This window comes from Pleurodeles waltl, chromosome 6 (assembly GCF_031143425.1).
Source record: "Pleurodeles waltl isolate 20211129_DDA chromosome 6, aPleWal1.hap1.20221129, whole genome shotgun sequence".
Lineage (NCBI taxonomy): Eukaryota > Metazoa > Chordata > Amphibia > Caudata > Salamandridae > Pleurodeles > Pleurodeles waltl.
The window spans coordinates 1,395,347,349-1,395,369,302 of record NC_090445.1 but is presented as its reverse complement, the minus strand read 5'-3'; the positions used below and the strand labels follow the sequence as shown (position 1 = coordinate 1,395,369,302).

The following is a 21,954-nucleotide window of genomic DNA, read 5'->3' as shown; positions in this document are numbered from 1 at the left end:
AGATCTTGGTCTGCAGGCTCTACTTTTTTGTGATTTGGTGTAAATCAGTTAAGTAGTTTTTAAGAAATTAAGGTTCAGAAAGGATTGTATATTTTGGCAGTAGGGTTTTCCAAAGTCTCCGAGACTATTGCGGGAGCCCCAGTTTAAAAATAGAGCATTCTAATTTCCCTAGGGATCTTTATTTTTCTTGGGCCATATTGCTCCCACACGAATTAGACTCCCGGAAGAGTGGGCACTCTGAGAAAAATGTTACTGGCAGTCATTAGGACCAGATGTATGAAGGGTCATTACCGAATTGCGTTTTTTTGTGACTCACAATTAGGTAATCGCAAAACCGAATGTATGTATGGATTTTCATCTCTAATTGAGCCTCGTAATTCATGCGAGTTACAGTTCTGATTATTGTAAATTGTGATTACTGCAAATATAGTCGCAATTTGCAAATGCTTTCACAAACACATAGAAGCACTTCCTGGTTTGGGTGACTGACCCTCAAACCAGGAAGTACTTCTCCTTGCCAGCCAATGAAGCATTGAGAGAGGAGGTGCTGCAAACTGCAGGTGAAATTTGTGTGTTCGGTGGCAAGAGGAATGCAACTAAGCAAAAACAGTGCAAACCAGGATGGTGATGAACAAGCTGGGAGCAGAAAACGAAATTTGAAATTCTCAGAGAAGGAGATAGAAATACTAATAGATGAATGCTACAATGATCATGATCTGCTGTTTGGGAAGCCCTCAATTACTGTCTCTCAAGGCAAAAAAAAAAAGATCTGGCTTTACATGGAGGCCGGAATGAATGCAGTTGGTGTGATGCAGTGCTCATTGAAGGAAATTGGCAAATGCTGGTACAACCTCATGTTGAGGACCAGAGAAAAGGTGGCCACTCGTCTGCCAGAGAGTCGTGCCACAGTAAGAGGACCTTCAAGAGTACTGCATCCCACAGATCTTGAAACATTAGTGGAAGGCATTCTTGAGCCAGAAACAGTTGTAGGATTTGGGCAAATAGACACCTCAACATCAGGACCTGACCCAAGTAAGTGCAGCATGCCCACTGCACTGAAAATAAAGGTAGAACTCATTAAGACATGTGTAGTTAGCATTGACTTCAGCCATGTCAGTGTGTTATGCACCATGTAGTACATTAAACATTGTGTTTGTATTTGGTAAATTTGATTGTGGCTTAACAACAAAAGTGTGTTAGTTGTATTCAAATCATACACAACAAAAGTAATTGCAAGTTTCTTCCGCACCACAGAAGCACTGCACAGTACTCAAAAGGGGCAGAGTCAGAGGTAAGTGATGCAACTCATATTGATGAGGAGAGAGATCCTATTGAGACCTACAGTAGAGCCTCCACATCACATTGGCACACCAGTAGTTCTGTTTTTTCACCACAGCCTGCATCAAGAGAGGAGGACGAAGACCAACCACAACAAAGTCCAAAATTAGCTCCTATAGGGAAACCATGCCAGCAGCTTCTTTTGGGACACGGTTGACCAAAATGTAGGCCACATCTGTGTCACCAACAATGCCATCCAATGCACAACTTGTTGAAAACACATAGGTGTTTGAAGGGCTTGAGAACTCCATTTTACTGGTTCAACGCCAGCAACAGTAACAAGCAAAATTAGTGAACAGGAAGTTACAAACCATCCAACCCATATCATTTGGATTTGGAATTGTGGTCAGTCAATTGGCCAAAAAACAATAGCAAATGGACAGCAAAATGGACAGCATGACAGCTGCTCTTGAAAATGTGTGTGTCCAACTAGCAGACACAAAGCAAAACTGCAAGGAGAAGCACAGTGCAACAGGAATGGACATTCTAAGCCATTCAGTCAGAAGATTTGCACTTATAACATCATCCCTGTGTAGGAGAACAGTTAATCTACAAGTGTAAATGGGCTACTATAGTGGCAACATCTCAATAGGGTTGCAAGAGATCACAACACAAGTTGACGCAATGCAAACTGACTGTATTGAAGGTGGGACAACTGGTGAAGGTCAGGAGAGTCAGGACCAATCTAGCATTAGTAGTGTGTCCACTACAGAAGCCAGGTCCCAAAGACGCAGCAGCAGCTAGATACATGCTCCCACACATCCTGAAAATACCCCATCAGACAGCGGGGAAGAAAGCATTGATTTTCTTTTTGTTTATGGTTTTTGTCAGCACACAATAAGCTGCTAATTCTTTGTTTGTTTTGTTAAAATTTGAAATGCATAGCTGATATTAAAGAGAAGTTACTTTAAGGCATCAACGTGGTTTTGTTTTTAATTAACACACTCAACTGCATTATAACTATTGACTTACTTCCCAAAATAATTGTTAGTTATGTGGTCCAGTCGCCCTTTTCCCTTCACTCTTCTCCCTTCTGCTCACTGCTGTGGTGGAGGTGCAATGTCATCATCTTCAGAGACTGACACTGCGATGTCTAGGCCTGCCCTGGTGGCAATGTTGTGAAGTATTGCACAAGTTGCAACAATTTTGCATGATGTTTCTGCGACATACTGTTGGGCTCCACCACTCTTATGTAAGCACCAAAATAGTTTTTTCAACAGCCCAATAGTCTGCTCAGTCACCCTTGTGCTGTACTGATGTGCAACATTGTAGCACTGCTCATTGGGGTTATTTCGTGAAAGCTTTTGTGTCAGTATCCAGGGCCATAAAGCATACGCACTGTCACTTGTGGAAGACATGCACATCACTGGTTTCAAAATGAATGTTACCCTACTCTTCATCACACATTGCAGTGCACTTCCATCATCAAAGTCCTGTCTCTCTAGTCATATGTAGAATTTATATTCCAGTAGAGATGGGGGGCATATGGCCTCATGTGTCCCATCCACACACACTCTCCCACATGCAGAAAATTAGCAATGCACTAAAATCCAATTTAGTTGCTTAGATTTCAGTGGCATTTCTGAGTTGATAGATGTATTGATTGTTATATATATAGTAACATCACATCAAGGAATGAGTGAAAAACCATGGCAACACAGTCTGACAAACCCCACCAGCAACAGGAATGACACCCTGCTAACTACCAGCTACTAACAGGTGTAGTAAGCACAGAACTTTCACATGTGTGGGGATGGATTTACTGTGCAGTGTTTTTCTTTCAAGGTGTGGTCACTGGAGTGCAATGACATTTAAAAATACAGCACTACTCAGCCTGTTTTTGTCATGTGTTTCCTTCTCTATTTGGCTGAAGATGGTCAGCTCACTCTGTATATCCTCTCCTGTCTCTTCCTACTCCTCCTCAGACCAGCCAAAACCCTGTTCTCCTTGCAATAAAGTAGAAAGCAACTATTTTAGAAAAAACACTGATGCATTTTTGGCCTCATTTTATAGGTTGTACTCAGTTACCTTAGGAACACAAAAGGATGATGGACGGAGTGCTGAAATGTTTCAAACACTCACCCCCAGTCACAGATCTGGGTTTAATCTGTTGTTCTTTTGCTCACCATGCCATCCGAGTTTGGACCCAACCTTATGCAAATCAGTCTTGACCCTGTTCCCATGGGAATGGTCCAGTCTGAACTGCCAGGCCAGGTCCTCCCTGGACAGGAAACAAGTAGCATAGTTACCACCTGTTCTGACTTGATGACATATTGCATGTGGTATTTTCAGACTCTTCTCCTATTCACAAATAGCTACTACCATGAACATACCATTTGTAAAGCACCATTTGGTTGTGTCAATTAGTGAATCACAAAGAATGTTTACAGAAAATTGGTAATGGCAATCCATTTGCATCACAAAAGATGCTTATGAATGGGTTTTGTACATGCGAAACAGACTAAGTAACAGTCACAAATCACTTTGCAACCAATTTCAGAGTCGCAAGTGTGACATACATCTTGCCATTAGTCCCTGTCCTGAAGATTTGAAAAACAATTATATATGGGGCAGGGTAGGGATACCCTGAACCCCTAGGCCCCATGAGAAACCCACCTGAGGCAAAAAAGAAATAAAATGGCAAAAAAGGCCACAATCCTGTGAGACTTTGACAGGATCAAAAAATGTGGAGGCAGGATTGTTTTTATTTATTATAAGCCCTAGGGAACCTACCCCACGGCTGCATTTATAAGTGGGAAGGGGACTGTGTACCCCACTTCCTGAGAATCCAGAGCCCCCTATTTTTATGGGGCGGGAGATGAGCAGGCCCCCCTCCCTGAGCCATAAAATGCTTTCGGGAGCCTACCCCCAGGGAATTTTATAATTTATGTGGAGAGCAGGTACGAGGTCCTGAGGCTGACCATTTATGGTGAGGGGGGTCATGCATCCTGAGCCTAAAAAAGACCCCGGGGAGCCCATATAAGGACCAAACATTCACAAAATATGAAGGGGGTCCACTTGGCCCCTCTCCCTGAGCCTGAAAAGGCCCTGGAGAGCCCATATCTGGGGCTGATACCTTTAAGGGAGGTAGGGCGCAGTGCCCCTTAATGAACCATTAATGGCCCAAGGGAGACAACTCCCACAGCTGGCTCAGCAGCTATGTCTCAAGGTGTCCACACCGGGACATAGCCGTTTTTCCACCCGCAACAGTGTGGATAGGGAAACCTGTGTTTGCTGTGCTTTCAAAATGCTCCCATCAAGCAGGCACACACACAAAGTCTGCTTCCAGACTTCACCCTCCATGTGCAACGTCAAAGGAATAATTTTGATGAAACTAAAAAAGCGCTGAGGACTAGGGAACTGAAGTATATGATGCTGTTTCCATCCAGACTCCAAGTGGTGGCGGATGGCAAGACCTAGCACTTCGGGTCCCCAGAGTAGGCATGGGTCTGACTCGAGGGCTGGAGAACGATGGGGAAGCAGCAGGGAGATCGTGGAAAGCCCTGACCCAATGTCGCAGGAGAAGCTGCACAGCCTAATCCGGGCATGAGGCGCAGGAGGCACCTCTCACAGACAGAAGACTGAAAGACACTAGGGAACTACCCCAAAGGTTTGAGGCTCCTGTTAGACTAAAAGTCCCCAGTTGAAGGGAAAGACAGGGAGAAGCACCTAGGCAAACCTTAATGTATAGCAATCAAGGGCACGATAACTAATCAACATAAAGTAGTGGACCTCGGACATTCACCCAGATGATATCTGTGCATTAATACTGTATAGTTTTTTGAGACATGGTTTGTTTAGGGTAACAGACACTCTGCAAGATGGGGTGGCTTTCTGGGAGGGGGTAGTTGAGGGAACAAGTTTTACTGTTTGAGTTTTTGAGAACAGCTCTGTTTTTTTTAGCCCATTTTTCCAGGTAATTTGGGTTGGCACAGCACTGTTGGGAGTGTTGAGGATCTGTGCCAGGGAGGGAACGCTGTTGGGACTGCACACCAGAACCGATATAACACCTGCAGATGGGAGGTCCTTTAAAAATTTGACCATGTGGTCCTGAAATGTTAATGGTTTTTATAGCAGGATAAAGCGTACCGGGCATTATTCTGCTTCACGAGACACATCTCCAAGAGAATTACTATAAGGCACTTGATAGATCTGGTTGCCCCCTCAGGGCATACCCAGGATACACCACTGACTCCAGGGGCCTGAGCATCCTCATTAAAAAAAATAAACATCCCTCATCACACATCGGTTATGGTATGACAAGAACGGAAGGTACGTGGTGCTATTGGGAACTTGGGAAGAACCACTATAAAGCTTTGCTCCTTGTATCTCCCCGCTCACTTACAAAAGGAAGCGCCCCTGGAGGTTGGGGAGTGGGGACCTGTTTCTGGGGCTGCCTCCCAGGATTGTGATCTTGGAGGGCGACTTAAACTTAACTTTGGGTACGGGGTTGACAGGTCCAGGGGTCCAGATAACAGTGGGGGTAGTGGACTGCTTTCCCAGTTTGCAAGGGCAATGGGCTTGATTGATCTGTGGCAGGAGGGCAGCCCCCACAAGAGACAATACACATATTTCTCTGTAACTCATGGGATCTTCTCCCTACTGGACTAAATTTTCACACTGAGTGCTCACGCTCCCCAGTTCCGGGATGCTGTCATCCACGCAAGGGAGATCTCGGACCACTCCCCAGTTGGGGTCACATTGACTGGCCCCATGAGGGACTTCATGCTTCTGGGACACCTGGATGCCTGGACCCTGAGGGCTAAGGGGACCAAAGACAGACTAAAAGAAGGGGCTGATCTCTACTTTAAAGAAAATCAGGGCCCAGTGCTCTCAGCATGCATGCAATGGGAAGCCTTCAAGGCAGTCCTGAGGGGACAGACACAGGCATTAATTGGGGTGGACAGGAAAGAGTCATGGCTAGAATGCGCAGCCATTGAGAGAGATGGAGTGAGATTGGAGTGGTAGCCCTCACCTCGGGGAACTCGGAGGACCGAGGTAAACTGCAATTAAGGCAGCTGGAATTGAGGACTCTGGCGGAAAATCATGTCAGGAATTATGCAGCAAATTGCTGGTGTGGATGGAGCATAGGGACAGGGAGCTGGCATGGGTGATAAAGACAGAAAATGCAGAAAGTGTCCTGCAGACAACGAGTGCAACCATAGCAGAAACCTTTGTAGAATACTATGAGGACCCATACGCCTCCAAGACTACCATCTCCACAGAGGACTGTACTGATTTCATTAGGGATATTCACCTGCAGGTGCTACGGGGGGAGACAGAGATGCACTTGAGGGCGACATGACAGCAGAAGAGGTGGCACGTTCCTCCCGGGACCTACAAACATGGAATGCCACACACCCGAACGGGATCCCAGTCGAACTGTTCAGAGTAATGGCTAATGTTATTACCAGACCACTGCTAGATATGTTTGGGGAAACCTAGGACAAGGGTCACTTACCAGCAGATCAAAGAGCCACAGCGATTACAGTGATTCATAAGGAAAGTAAGCCCCCAACAGTTTTCAGTTCATACAGGCCTAGTCCGGGTTTATTCCAGACAGGAGTACGCAGCTTTACCTTTGGCACCTATACTGGGTGCTACACTTGACGGCTGATCCCCAGGCAGAGCCAGCGGTGCTGATGGCGTTGGATTCCAAAATGGCGTTCAACTCCCTGGAGTGGAACTACCTGTTCGCAGTTCTGGTGAGTCTTGGCTTTAGGCTGCAATTCAGTGAATGGGTTAAATTACTATATGCCTCTTCCATGGTTCGGGAGTTCAAGTTCTGGAGTAGCACCTGCTAGGTTGTCCCCTGTCTCCCCTGCTTTTACCCTGGCATTAGAACCACTGGCAGCATGGATAGGCCAAGATCCTTTAGTTAGGGGAATACAGGTTTCAGGAGCATGAGAAGAGTGTATATCATTATACACTGATGACAGTTTACTCTACATACGAAAGTCCTCCCTTACCATTGGCAGACTCATGCAAATATTCAGTATTTTTTGTAGGCTGCTCTGGAAATACAATAAACTGGTCGAAGTCAGTGGTCTTTCCCCTTTTGGGAGAGAGGCCTCACCTCCCTTGGGATTGCGGGGCTTTGTGGTCACCCAAGGCTTTCGCTACCTGGGAATATATGTGAACCCCCAGGACTCAGCTCCTCAACTGGAAAAACTCAAGGGGCACGTCACCCACCGGCACGGCCTCCCACTGACCTTGATGGGCAAGGCGGCTCTCTATAAAATGATGAGCCTGTATGACATGCAGAACACACCTCACAATATTCCACAAGACGTTTTTAGAACCATACACTCAGAGGAACGCAGGCTCCTGTGGGGCCAAAGCACATCCAGGAATGCCCTGGCCAAGCTGCAGAGGGGGGGTCTATGACAGGGGACTGGCAATTCTGGGCATCCAAAAATACTACTGGGCATCCCATCTTCTCATAGTCAATGAATGGGTGTTCGCAGATCAGCAGGATTCTGTGTACAGGCTGGATAGGCACATGAGGGGGAAGGGTGGACCCAAGGCCCTACTGCATGACACCAGACGTTAACAAACCCTGCCGCACAATATGAGGGTTGTGGTTCGAGCCTGGAAAGACAAAACAAATACGTAGGGTGGCCGGGGAAGCTCACTGACCTCTCCCCGTTATGGCAGACTGCAAGGCTTGAAGAGATTTCAGAAGTGGGAATTTTGATAGATATAGAATGCCACGGAGATGTGTGGAGGGGACAGGCATTTAGCAGTTTTGAGACTTTTAAGGAGGAATACAGTCTGGTGACCACTGAATATTATCATTAATTGAAGCTGAGGCATGCTCTCGGGAGGCATATCCAAGAAGGAGATCAGCTGCCAGAAGCTTCCCCACTGGAGGACAGGGTCCTATTAGAACCACTTCCCAAAAAAGGAATCTCAGTGATCTACAGGAAATTAATCAACAATTCCCCAGACTTGCTGAGGAAATTGAGGGAGGCTTGGGAGGCCGACCGGGGACACTTCAAAGATGATGAGTGGGTGTAGGCCCTCGGAAGCCCCACGGAGATAGCCATCAGGGCCAGGTTCTGACTAGTCCAGTTAAAAATCCTGCATTGATTGTACTATTCTCGTCTAGAGCTACACAAAATTGGTAGGGCAGGAAACTCACTATGCTTGAGGGGCTACAATGAAGAAGGCACATTCATTCACATACTCTGGGTATGTCCCTTGGTACGGGATTACTGGGCCCACAAATAAGGAATAAGGAAATTTGGTTGAGACTGGCATGGGGAGTAGCCAAATGTAATAGAGCAAGAGCCTGGGTGGTCACAGCCAGTCCTCGACTATTAGATTGGTAGCTTGCCTAGATTGGTGCCAGAGAGCAGAGAAAAGTATATACAAAGGCAGGCGCTGCCCCAGGAAATGGGAGAAGGTATTGGGAGATTAGGCAATGGTCCGAGGTGGGGGAGTTGAGGAGGACCCTCAGGAGAGCTTTGAGAATGGAAACTAAGGGTGGGGAGGAGGTTTTTCCTCAGAGCTGTAGTGGCTGTAAAAGCACCATAACAGTTTTAATGACATACTTTTTGGTATTATGAAAAAAATTGTTGGATTCTCACGTATGTACCTTGTATGCTCCCATGTACACAACAGTGTGAACCATGTTTTGTTAATTACAATGAAAAGGTTTATAAAAAAAAGTATAGGGCCACATGAAGGCAATAAACATTTTCCAAATTTTCAGTCCTCAACACAGAAAACATAGGCTTTGACAATGTGTCCCTTGCGAAAGAGATGCCACTAAGAAAACAGATTTATCAAAGCAAGGCACCACAATCCATGTCAAGTCTCCACTATCAGAAAAGCTCTACTTTCCTGCCAAGTTTGACATAAATGAGAGCAGCTGTTAACTGCAAGCAGAATTTCATATAGAAGAGAAAATGGGTCTATATATCTTTTTTCTACCCTCTATTTAACTTTATCCCCTACACAAAACTGCATCTTCTGTGTCATGCTGGACCTTAGCTGCATCTCCTAAGAAAGTATCAAATTAGGTTCAGCCCTATCCAGAGACTACTACCAAATTTAATCTTTAGATATTGACTGGGTTTCTTAAACCACACTATTTGATTTCACGTATAAACATATACAGATAAACAATAGTATGAATTAAAAAAAACAAGCGATCACAAGCCTGCCAAAAATAATATATTAACAAATTTAGAGAAGGAGAGGCCCTAACTCCCTTACATAAACTTGCCTGAAAAGTATTTCACGTTATCTTTCTCTTTATTCCCATCGCTGTTTTGTGGGAGCATGTGTTGAAAATGCTCCGCCCCTCCCCGTGCCTATGACTAACACTGTATTTGCTTCTCTTACAAATCACAAGCAGATATTGATTTCTTTGGGCCATGCGCACATAACCCGAAAGTCAAATATTGAAGAAGACAAAGGTTACTAACTGTAAAGTACCAACCAGCTCACCCTTTGATGACGTCCGTAACATGAATTGGGCAACATATTTTGTGTTTGTTTTCTGGTGTACTTATGGCAGAGCTTATTTTAAGATAGTGTAGGCAGAGAGACGAAGAGGAGCTAAAGTGGACTGTTCCATTTGTGTAACATAGAAAGAAGCACAAAACTATTACATCAGGAAAATCATTTACCCTTCCGGAAAGACTTAGCATGTTCAGTTTTTTAGAAATGAAACTACCCTGCAGATTACTGTACTGGTCCATGATTTGCAAAACCCACATTGAGTTTTAACAAAGTCCCACTTGACTAAAATGCAATGCTTTTACAAATCCTCATACTGTCTAAGATTGAGAGACTTGCAAATTGATTGTATACATTTTGTCCACTGGCTTACTGAGAATCTATGTATTTGAGGCATAGTTTGTTTTGGTCAATTTAAGAAAGGACGCTTCTCTTAGCTAAAGTTGTCAATATTGCAAGGTCCTTTGACTATATGTGAGATAGGAAAAATGTGCAAGGCCAGTATTCTCACCAGTAGTTTGATCCCTTAATATGTTTACTTTAGAAAATCCTGAGGTGTGTCCAAATTACGATGTCAAGTCTCCACTCACCTGAAACCTGGGACCTGCAAGAGCGAAGATATTTTTCTCTAAACATCCTAGGAACTGTCTCACGTACCCACAAGATGAACTGGGGTCTCTGAGGAATATAACCAGGGGTAACAGGGGGCAAGGAAAGCACATGTTAAGGAGTAAGAGAAGACAAAGCTCCAGGATTGGAGAGCCTAGCTGATTGATATCCCAGTCTGAGGACTTGGGTTCCCTGGCACATGTGATTCCTAAGATAATCGCAAAGAGTAAATCAGAGACAATATTGTAAAGTATGGAATATACACAGAAATGTTAATAATGAGGATATCTAAAACCCCTTTATGGAATCACTCAACGCTTACACAAACATCAAAGGTCTGAAATCCTTACCTACCCCCACCCAAGCCCCCCATCTGGGGAACATAAGTACTCAAAGGTAAGAATATCAAGAGCTTCCTGATTTTGACAGTCTGCCAAAACAGATGAGAACCATTGGTTTGACATTTCTGATATAATAGTAGCCTTTTATATAGTTGCGTTGAATGGCCACTAAAGTTTTTTGGAGACGCAGGCTCAGTGCACTGGCCTGATTTTGAATGCGTTGTTTGACAATTCCTGTGCAGCCTTCCTGATGGCCAATGGCCTCCTCAAGGCAGGGAGCAAGAGAGGACATCGACCAGTAATGTTCGCATGATAGGAACTTCACAAGTTGCCAGTAAGTTGTCAACCAAACAATGCCTGGATCACACTCAGGGAACAAATGCATGCAGGGAGCGGGGACTCAATAGTTTACTAGGATATCCTCAGGTGGGTCAACAGTGAGGGCAGAATTCATGCAAGGAGTCAGGACTCAAAAGTACACAATGTTATTCTCCGGCAGGTCACTTCTCAGGGTAGAATGCATGCGGGGAGCCGGAGTTCAAACAGTGCCAGGTAAAACATGATCCAGAATGGTGTGAAGTCAAGCATTATTTAAACGTTGGACATTGCTGGGCACCGACACCTATGCACGCACGCAAACTTGCGTATGTGTGCATGCGCGCACATGAGCTCGACAATCAGCAGGAAGAAGTACTCAGGTAGTTCTTCCAGACATTCTCACCCTGGCCAGCTCATAATGCGCACCGAGGTCAGTTGAGACCTGAATGTACTCCCCCACAAAGGCTGTCCCACAAGGCAGTGTTTGTTGGGATGCAAGGCATGAAATCTACATATGGGGGAAGGAGCATGAACATGATCTTTAGTTTCCTAGGTTCTATCTTCCACAGGGTAACCTACCCAGTCAACCAAACAGTAGTGTCTTTCTGTCTTTGTGAATCTAGGATTCAATGGACCTCTAATTCTACCTGGTTGTCAACAACTACTGGTGGTAGAGAGGGTTCTGGATGGGAAGCATGATGAAAATGTTTTAATAGGGAAGTGTGAAACACAGGATTTAATTGCAAATGTTTATGAAGTTCTAATTTCATGGCCACATGATTAATGATCTTGGAAATCGTGTAAGGACCAATATAATGTGGCTGCAGTTTAAGTGGTCCTAACAGTCTGATATTCTTTCTTGCTAGCCATACCTAATCTCCAACGGCATACACTAGTGTTGGACAATGATGACGATCAGCTTGAGCTTTCATTTTTTTTCTTGTAGTGTTTTAATTCTGTATTTGCTACAGTCCAGATTTTTACAATATTTTTATGATGTGCTTCTAGTGTGGGAATAGTGCTAGTTCTGGAGGTACTTGAAAGGGAAACACTTCTGGGTCAAATCCAAATAAAAAAATAGAATGGGGAGATTTTAGTTGTAGAATGTGTATTATTGGTATAAGCCAACTCCGCTAAAGGCAAGGTCTGAATGCAATTGCTGGTGCATGTACTAAACAAGCAATGTAGGGATTGTTCAAGAGATTGATTTGCTATGTTCTGTTTGACCTTTAGTTTGTGGGTGGTATGCTGAGGACAACCGATGATCCATCTGTAGAACGGAACATACCCCTTGCCAGAACTTAGAAACAAATTGTGGTCCACGGGCAGAAATAATCACAGTTGGTAGTCCATGTAAACAGATTAATGGACAAATGAAAACCTCCACCAGTTCCTTTGCAGTAGGTAACTTTTGTTATTTACTAACCACATTTTTATTAGTTTTAGCATCACAATGCATCATCCAGTGGTAAAAAGTCAGTTTCATCCCATAAGAATCAGAGAAAGGCATTACATAAACATAATCATAAGTGGCAATATCATCAACCCATCTATAGTCCATGGTATGCCCAGTACCTCCCCCATGTCTTCATGTTTCTGAGGGCAGCCTCTCACCTTATATATATATGTTTTTCTTGGCATGGACACCAGTCAATGCCCCTCCTCTAGACCACAGGAGAGGTGGGCCCGTCCCTTTTCAGTTACGGGCAATGTCTCTTTGGCTATCAAGGAGAGCACCCATATAAAAATCCTTTTAGCCTTTGGTCCCCTAACCTCCTCCAGGAGATCGATCAAAGCCCCCGTGGACCAAAGTCTATATGATGACCCAGCACATTGGATACCTTCACCCCCTCCCAGAAAGGCACCAAGACCATACAGGACCAGGAATGTGGAAGACGTCAGCAGCAGGAAGAGAGCATCTTGCACATATAGCTTGCATCTCAGGGCTCATCCATATCCATCGTATCCGCTGGGGATCAGATATGTCGTATGAAGGTACTTAATTTGGACCGCCCTAAGATGTGAGGAAATTGCCAATTCACTTGGAGCCATACAAGCCTCCCTCCAGTCATCATCAAGCTCTCCTACCCAACCCTCCACCTCCACCGGAAACAGAAAAACTGATCTGGTTCATTGATCAAAGGGTACCATAGATCTGTGGCTCCCTTACCCAATCTCTCCATCAATGTTTTAGTTTCAAGATGACAGTATTCAGGGATCTGAGTATCTACCTGAAGGTGAACCAACAGGGGGAGATGTAACTGTAAATACTGAAAAAACTGGGTATGGGAAAGAGCATACTGCTCCTACATCTCCTGGAGGGACACGAGTGTCCCACCACTGATAATATCCTCTAGGTACATAATCCCAATACGATCCCAAGAGACAAATCCCCAAAGCCCTCACACCTGTGCAAGCCAGGTCCCTGCCACAATAGTGTCATGTCTGTGAGATGGTGATTCCAAACAATAGCGTGCAATGCTGCCCTCCAACAAAGCAGTGTCACTTGGGTACAGGATGGAGCTTTAAGAGGCAATGGGCTGCCACTGAGGTAACTGAAGATACTCTCAACACCAATGAGGTGCAATTCTAGATGGTATACCAGATCATCCCACCCTCCAGTGAACCAGTCATTGATTGGGACCAAATGCGTTGCAAGGCAGTAGGCATAGATATCAGACATGCCTAGGCCTCAGTCAAATGGTGATTTTCATGTAGATGCAAGGGTCATGTGGTGTCATCCTCATGCCCAAAAAGGAGACCATCATTTTTTAGGTCAGGAATAGACACCACGTAGGAGGGAACAGATCAGGGAAATTCACCAGGATGTAGAGGTAACTGGGGAGGTACATCATTGTGAAAACCACATTGCGTCCCATTGGATTGAATGGTAGTCAACTCCACCTAACCAAGTCTCGGTCCAGAGCCAAGGCAAGGGGCCCAAAGTTAAGGGACCAGGCCAGAGACGAGGCATATTAACGCCAAGATAATTGAAGTTGGGTTGTACCGCGATCTCAGGGCACCAAGGTATAGAGAACTGAGGATCTCCCAGGAAGAGTATGCCATCACCTGCATACAGAGCAATGCGATCCTCCACATCAACCCTCCACCTCCACACCCTGACATGAGCATCACACCACATCAGCATCACATCACGTCAGATGTGCCAACGGCTCAATTGCAAGAGTAAACAGTGAGGGGACAAGGGACAGCCTTGACAAGTACTCCTGTTTCCCTGATGTGGACCTGAGCAGTAGGGGCGTTGAAGAGAAGACCCATGAGTTTGTGGAAGGTAGGTCCAAGGCCGGCCCACTTGTGCACGACTGCTAAAAATAGCCATGACACTGTGTTGGAGGACTTCTGGAAATCAACCAGAAGGAGGGCCAGAAGGTAGCCTAGGCAAATGGACTGCAATAGGGCCACTTGCATACTTCAGATGCAGTGCTGTGGATTCCTGCCCAGCATAAATCCACCCTGGTATATGTGGATGTGGTAGGGTAATATCTGAATCAGTCTAGTCGCCAAGACCTTCGCAAAGATCTTAATGTCCACATTGATGAGGGAAATCAGTTGATAAGAAGAACAACAATTGGTGGGCTGATCTGCTTTAGGGATAGCTACAATAGTGGCATTATCCAGGCCTAGAGGGAACGGGCCATGTTTCAATGCTTCTACATAGAGAGCCATGAACCGACACGTCGACTATAAGTAACAGTGGAGGAACCCCATTCCATGAAGAAGGTTGCATGATCAGAGATGCCCCTTCATAGGATCCGAACAGACTCCAGTGGTAGCAAGTTGCATGCTGGGAGCCAAAAGAGGCTGATTCTGGGTTCTATTTTGTGTGCCACAGACATGTGTGTACAGGAGCACTGCGCAGGGTTTCACTGGTGCCATGCATTGCAGAGGCCAATGGAATCTGCCCATGAGTTTAAGCATGCAGAGCACGCCACCCTGCCTGGGCACAGAGAGTCCAACATGTCTGGTACAGGATCCAGGACTGCATTAAAGTCCCCACCCACTAAGGTGGTCCCTGGAGGAGCAGTCACCATTAGTGTTTGGAGTGCCTGAAGAGTCAAGGGCAGAAGTTGTTGGGAGACATAGCAGGAAACAAAGTAGTACTGCCTGGACTCCAGGTGTCCCTCGATACCCACATACCTCTCCTGGGGTTTCACATGGGTGGTAGTCACCATCAATGGAAGGGACCTGTGCAGGAGAATCGCCACCTCCCGTGAGCCCCTGGAAAAACTGGCATGGAAGACACAATCATAGCCAAACCGGCCAAGGAAAGGGCAGTTAGTCCCCAGGAGATGCGTCTCCTGGAGGAGAACCACTTCCGGCATGTACCTCTTAATATGGCGTAGCTCTGCCAACCTCTTGATACGGTCCAAAAGACCGTTCACATCCCATAAGATTACTATATCCATCAGGAGGGGAATGAATAAATGGCAGGTCAACTGAAGGCCCCACAGAGCCAGGGATAAGTCATTGAGGGCTCCAGGGAACCCAACTTAGACTAAAGAACCTGGTTGGTGGAGAACCTATGTGACCATGAACCTGTAATAAAAACAATGAAACTCAACAAAACAACCTACAATAACATACCCTCCCAAATCTCCCCACCTCATACTTTTCTCCCTGAAGCATCTGTTGCCCATAACAAGAATACAGCACACCAAAATTCAGGGGAAGTACTCAGTCTAGGACTCCAGTCACCCATGAGGAGGATAACAATGCCTGATAATAACTACCTGCAAACAGAACATCTAAGTTCCCCACCATATCCCTACCCACTATAAGATCATAGGCGGCACAAGCCATTCTACACATTAGATCCCCCTAAACAGAGGGGGGACCAGCTGCACCAAGGTCCAGCAACATGTTGTGTAGAGGACAGTGGGATCAGATCTGTGAGTTCAGGGAACCCTTTGGGGTCTTACAAAGCATAGAAGTGCCACTGAGGTTTGCACCAAGTTAATGTTGAACATCTTCAAAGGAGCGGCAATGCTGCTGGACCGCTGCAGTATTGTTCGGGAAGACCAGGATTTTATTAAGGTCTGGCTGCTCCTGTTGACTCAGTGCCTCTCAGAGGATACCTGTCTCTGTGGTAAAGTATGCATGTTATCACAGGACATTGGGGGCTCCTGGTGTTTTTTTTTAGCAAGAGTACAATGTGCCCATTCCACAACAAAGCAGTGAGAAAGTTTATCCAATGGAACCCAGGACCAGAATTATTCCTCCAGAGCGAACCAGGCATAAATTATTCCTTCTGGAGCAGTTTTCAGCATCTTCTGCTCTTTTTCCCGGGTCAGCTGTCACGGACATAAGTTTGGAGACCTGACACTTGAGACTCACTATACCATCTTCAGTCGTCAAGATCTGGGTCTCTGTTTCAATTACACCTTTGGCCCCTTTAGGAAGATCCTGGCGTAGGAGGGAAACATCAATACGAATGTCATCTACTTTGGATTGCTCCACTTCGTTTGAGTGCTGAATTGCAGAAAGAATGGCTAACGTATCCGTGGGGGTGTGATCCAGCATGTCCTGCAGCGGACCCCTGGTAGTCCCCCTACTGTCTGACATCAATGTGGTATACTGGTCCATCTTGGTGTGGGCCAGTTTTAACAAGAGAGGTTTATCTTATCCCATCTTCAATCCAAAGGTGGTGGGTGATGTCTTGAGCAAAACTGCATTGAGGCAAGCCCACTTGCCTTGGGGCATTGCCTGCAGCTGGCCTCACCAAGCGCTGATTAGCTGGAAGAATGAACTGCTGTAGTCCCCAAACCAGGAGAAGGAGGCCCAGAAACAGACGCACTTGCAGAGAACCCTGGTTATCGACCCGCTTAACATGAGGCAGCATGAGCAGTCAGTAATGGTCACTCAGGCTCCACTCTAAAGAGGGAAAGTCTCCAGGCTAACCAGAAGAAGGCCCAGAGAAAAGGGTATGGCCAGGCTCCAGATGGGAGGGTGTCTGCAGAGCAACAATCTCTACCACGCCACCGGGGAGCAGCCTCAGTTTACCTCGCAGTGTCAGCAAGAGGCATTCAGTACATCTGCACCTGCCCCTGCAGTCAGGACATTGTCACTGTAGAAGGCACCACCATCTCCTGGGCACAGTCTGATGCTACATCAAGTGGGTGCTGGGTCAATCAAGCCCGATCCGTGTACACACAGAAACCCCCCATGGAAGCACACTCAGGACAAATGCATGCAAGGAGCGGGGACTCCACTAGTTTACTAGGAAATCCACAGGTGGGTCAATAATTAGGGCAGAATGCATGCAGAGAGAGGGGACTCAAAAGTACACATTATTCTCAGTTGGGTCACTTCGGAGATCAGACTACATGCAGGGAGCCGGTTCTCAAAAGTACACAAAGTTATTCTCAGGTGGGTCAGTTATGTGGCCGGAGCTCACAAGGACACAGAAACGGGGCCAGGCGAAAAGTGATCCTGAACGGCATGAAGCCAAGCACCGTTTCAACCTTAAATGCAACTTTTATAATTGATGCTTCCGAGCTGGCTGCCAACGTGTGAACTAACGTATGCGCAACATGTTACACAATCAGCAGGAAGAACTACTCAGGTGTCTTCTTCAAGTCTTGGCCCGGCCAGCGCATGACACACAGGCCAGGTGAGACCTGACACCTGAATTACAGAGCCCTAGATGACAAACTTCAAGCTATTCATTTCTTAACTTTGAATGAATTTGGTTTTCTAATGCAATGCATTTGTGATTGCAGTTCAGGCCTAATATCTTCAATGACAAGACATTTGCTGACCCACAAGTTTTAGGTTGACCCACAAATTTTAGGTTGACCCACAAGTCAATATCAAATTGTAGGGAAATTGAGAGTACTCATCAAGATATGGCCTCATCAAGATGGAATTGAAGAGATACCTTTCCTTAGCTACTATGGATTTTGCTTTATTTAGGCTCATTAGCATTTCAAAAATAAAGTCAGCTGCATGTGGAGCAGTCCATTCTGGTATGAAAAATAGCAGTCCAGCCCATACTATTAAGTCATGTCATCTCCTCTTTTGATAACACACAAACCTCCTTGGCCAACATCAGTAAGGTATGTATGAGTGCCCAGCAAGTAATTAGAAAATAGCTCAAGAAAGGCCTTTGTATTAGGTGATAGAAGAGGCAGCAATAATTTGCTTGGGCTACTATGCATCATTCTGAGTCCTCAGGCACAATTAGCAAAGTATCCTCCTACTAGAGCATGCCCTTCTCAGACACATCTGCCTGTATTAAAAAGAAATAGAAATGCTGTAGGCAAAACTATTTTACTTTTTGGCTCTTAGTTTTATTGACTTGTGTAATACATTTTCTTGCTTTTCTTATCTATGCTGTTGAAGACCAGATTTAGAATAACGCTATGCCTTGTGTAACCATGAAAATGGATGAGTTTAACTTGCAGTGAAAATGAAAGATTTGGGCCACTGATATGCATAGGACATTTTTGAGGTAACCTCCTTGTGTGTTTGGCTTATTGTTTGTTTGCTGTAGGAGCAACATTCCACTCTACTGTTTTTGCGTGTGGGTGCCATTATCAAAGCTGCCTGATAAAACAAAACTGTCCTTGACTCAAACGTGAGGACAGTGAGGGCTAGACTCTCTCAAGTGATCTCCCAGGTTTATCAAACTCACCTGTTGCAAAAAAGAAATGCTATCCAAAGATACATTTAAAGGCCCCTACCAGTGTCAATGCAGCATAGCTTTGACATTAACCACTGTCACGAAAGAGGATGACCAGATTCGATATAGATAACTAGTGATTGCATTGCCTGTTTCCTTTTATTCTGTTGGAAGGCAGAGTTCTAATAACTGCTGGAGTATTAAACCTTTTAAATCAGAGTACAAACTTGCGCTACCTCGAAATCTATGAATATCTAATTTTCCATCTTCAGTTGCTCCAAAATGCTGAAGCCATAGTAAGTAAAGCCGAAAAATAAATTAAAAGCTAATAACCTACTGCTCTAGGCACACACTTGTAGCCCAGTCAGTACTCTACAACCTTCTAAACCATTAGCCACATCCAGAAAAACATCCCCTCAAAGTCCTACTTTACCACAGCGACATAACAAAACTCTGCATTTTTAGGGTCGAGCCTGCGTTGCATGCGCTCGCGCATGCGTATCGCAGCGAGACGCTTTTGTATTTAGAAAAGGGCTCGGAGCCCTGTCAACTTCACGTCAGTGTTTTTTATTGGTTCGTGGGCTTGCCTAATAAAATCTGCTTGCTTTCATTAGTCGAAGTCACGCATGCCTTTTCCGGTGGCTAGCCCTCCTCCAGCGCAGCGACCAAGTACAGAAAACATGCGAGGCTCGCTGTTTTCCATCAGGCTCGTGGACTTCTTTTTCTCTAATTTACGAGCGCGATCTCGCTTGGCAGGAGTATAGTGCTTTACATAGTTAATTTCACTTTTTCGGGTTATGTACATAAATGCACTTTTGCCCGATAGGTGAAAAGTCGGGTTAGGAGTTTACAACGCGATCAGCTCTAACATGAGCAAACGCGAGACCCGTTGCATTGTAAATGCTTGTTATGATAGTTACTAACACTACAACCGAACGCCTACTTCTCAGACTCAAAACAGACTAAAGCAAAAAAGGAAAACGCAATTTGGTGTTCAGGGTACTCACACGTTATAGGGCTTCTAGCTTCCCAGTTGACATGGTAATTAAGATAAAAACATGCTGATCAATCGACCAAACTGGTGTTACCTAAACGTAGGCACTTGCGGAAGGCAACCTGTGTGCCTGCTTTTACGTGGCTGCACTGTCTAAAGAGCATAGATTTAACTTCACATTTCTTCGATTTAGTCCATGCACTTCCGATAGCACAACTTACTGCGATAGCACAACTTGGAAACAGGAGAAACTAACTGCTCGCTCATTTTTTGCACTGCGCCAGGAAAGGGGTCTGTGCATTTCATTTTCTCCTCTTCAGTGCATACATTGATGTGAAAAATTCTCCTACTTTAGTGCATGGGCTGCACACAGCAGAACATGGAAACAGCGCACTAATTGCTTCTTTGTGCTTGCGAGCTGGGCTGTCAGCGAAACACGCACTACAGTGGAGATTTGTCGAGTAATGCATGTGCTGAAGGTGCGAAAAGAAATGCAGACCCTTTTCACTGACATGGTACAGAAACCGGGATCATGATACTCCTGTTGTAAAAGATGTGATTTTCATCTGTCATCCAGGAAAAAACTGCACTGTGGTGACTCAGGGCCATATTTATGAGACCCTTGTGCCATTGTTTTGTCACTTTTTGTGACACAAAAGTGGCATAAACCCTGAACTCATCTATGAGGCCCTGCAAAGCCACTTTGCATGGCTTTGAATGGCCTCGTAGATATGGAGTAAGACAAGGGAGGCTTTGAATGGCCTCATAGATATGGAGGATGGAGTAAAACAAGGGAGCGCAAATCGTTGGGTTGCCTTAATCTGCACAAGGGAGACATTCCATGGATGTTGCATTGAGTGCACCTACGCAACACCCTTGGATTTTGATGCATCTCCAGATTTACAAGACCTTGCAAACCTGAGAATGTGCCAAAAACTTATGTCTCCCCTGGGGAGGGGCACTGAGAAGAAATATCTTTATTTCTCCTTTTTTTTTCTTCTTTCTATGATAAAAAGAGGAAAATCCCTCCCAGGATTACTTTTGTGCAGGAAAGGTGCACATTCCTGCAAAAAAGCAATCCTGCCTACAATGCAGACACCCCTGCACCATGGTGCAAGGGCACCTGAGTTAGAGCTATTGCAGCAAAAGGCACCAGCACAGTGGGAAAGGACAGGAATGCGGCATATTGCAGAGATATGGTGCATCCCTGCTCTTTCCCTTTGACACAGGGCAGCACAGCAAGGTGACGTGCTGCGCTGCCCTCCATCAAAAGCCCAATAAAATGGATCATAGTATTTAGTGCTACAATAAGAATAATTGTTAAATCTTTTGTTGGACGTGCCCCTTTATTCAGGGATATCCCCCAAACCTTTTGCCTCCTTCCCCCTATTTTTTCTGACCTGCTTCTGTTGGCTGTAGGACTCTGTGCACTTTACCACTGCTAACCAGTGCTAAAGTGCATATGCTCTCTGTCTAAAATGTATTGGTGATTAGTTTATCCATGATTGACATATTTGATTTACTAGTAAGTTCCTAGAATAGTGCACCAGGTGTGTCCAGGGCCTGTAAATCAAAGAGCTTGGAGCACTGATTGCACCACCCTCAGGAGTAGCCCTGCTAACCTGTCTCAGGCTTGCCATTGCAGTGCCTATGTGTGCAGTTTTACACTATCATGTCGATCCAGCAAGTGTACCCACTTGCCAGGCCAAAATGTTCCCTTTTACTACATGGAAGTCACACTAAAGGAGGCCCAGAGCAGCCCTATGGGCAGGGTGAAGTGTATTTAAAAGGTAGGACACGTACTGGTGTATTTTACATGTCCAGATAGTGAAATACTGCAGAATTTGGTTTTTAATATTGCAAGGCCTATCGCTCCCATAGGGTAACATGAGGATTGCCTTGAAATATCTTTTAAGTGTAATTTCATATTGGGAGCAGTTAGAGATAAGACGTTTGGGATTTCTGAACTCACAATTTCAAAACACATCCTTTGATGAAGTTTGTTTTTGAATTGTAAGTTTGAAAATGCCACTATTAGAGGGTGGGCATTTTCTTGCTTAACCATTTTGTGCCTCTGCCTGTCTGGTGAATACATGTCTGATTCAGGATGACAGTTGGGCTGTTTGTGAATTCACTCTAGACAGTCACACAAAAGGAGCTGAGGTGTGCCCTACATATCCTGATGGGTCTTCCTGAGCTAGAGTGGTGGGAGGAGCCCACACTTGCACCTGAATAGGGCTGTG

General features: G+C 45.2%; 1 protein-coding gene across 1 annotated transcript in view; it reads left to right on the top strand.

Annotated features, from left to right (window-relative positions):
- The first annotated feature begins 590 nt into the window (after positions 1 to 590).
- The window catches only part of LOC138301766 (myb-related transcription factor, partner of profilin-like), a 55,043-nt gene continuing 33,679 nt past the window's right edge, over positions 591 to 21,954 (top strand). Inside the window, exon 1 of the mRNA XM_069242273.1 lies at positions 591 to 1,032. Within this exon, the coding sequence (XP_069098374.1) occupies positions 591 to 1,032 (442 nt within the window). The remainder of the gene's footprint in view (positions 1,033 to 21,954) is intronic.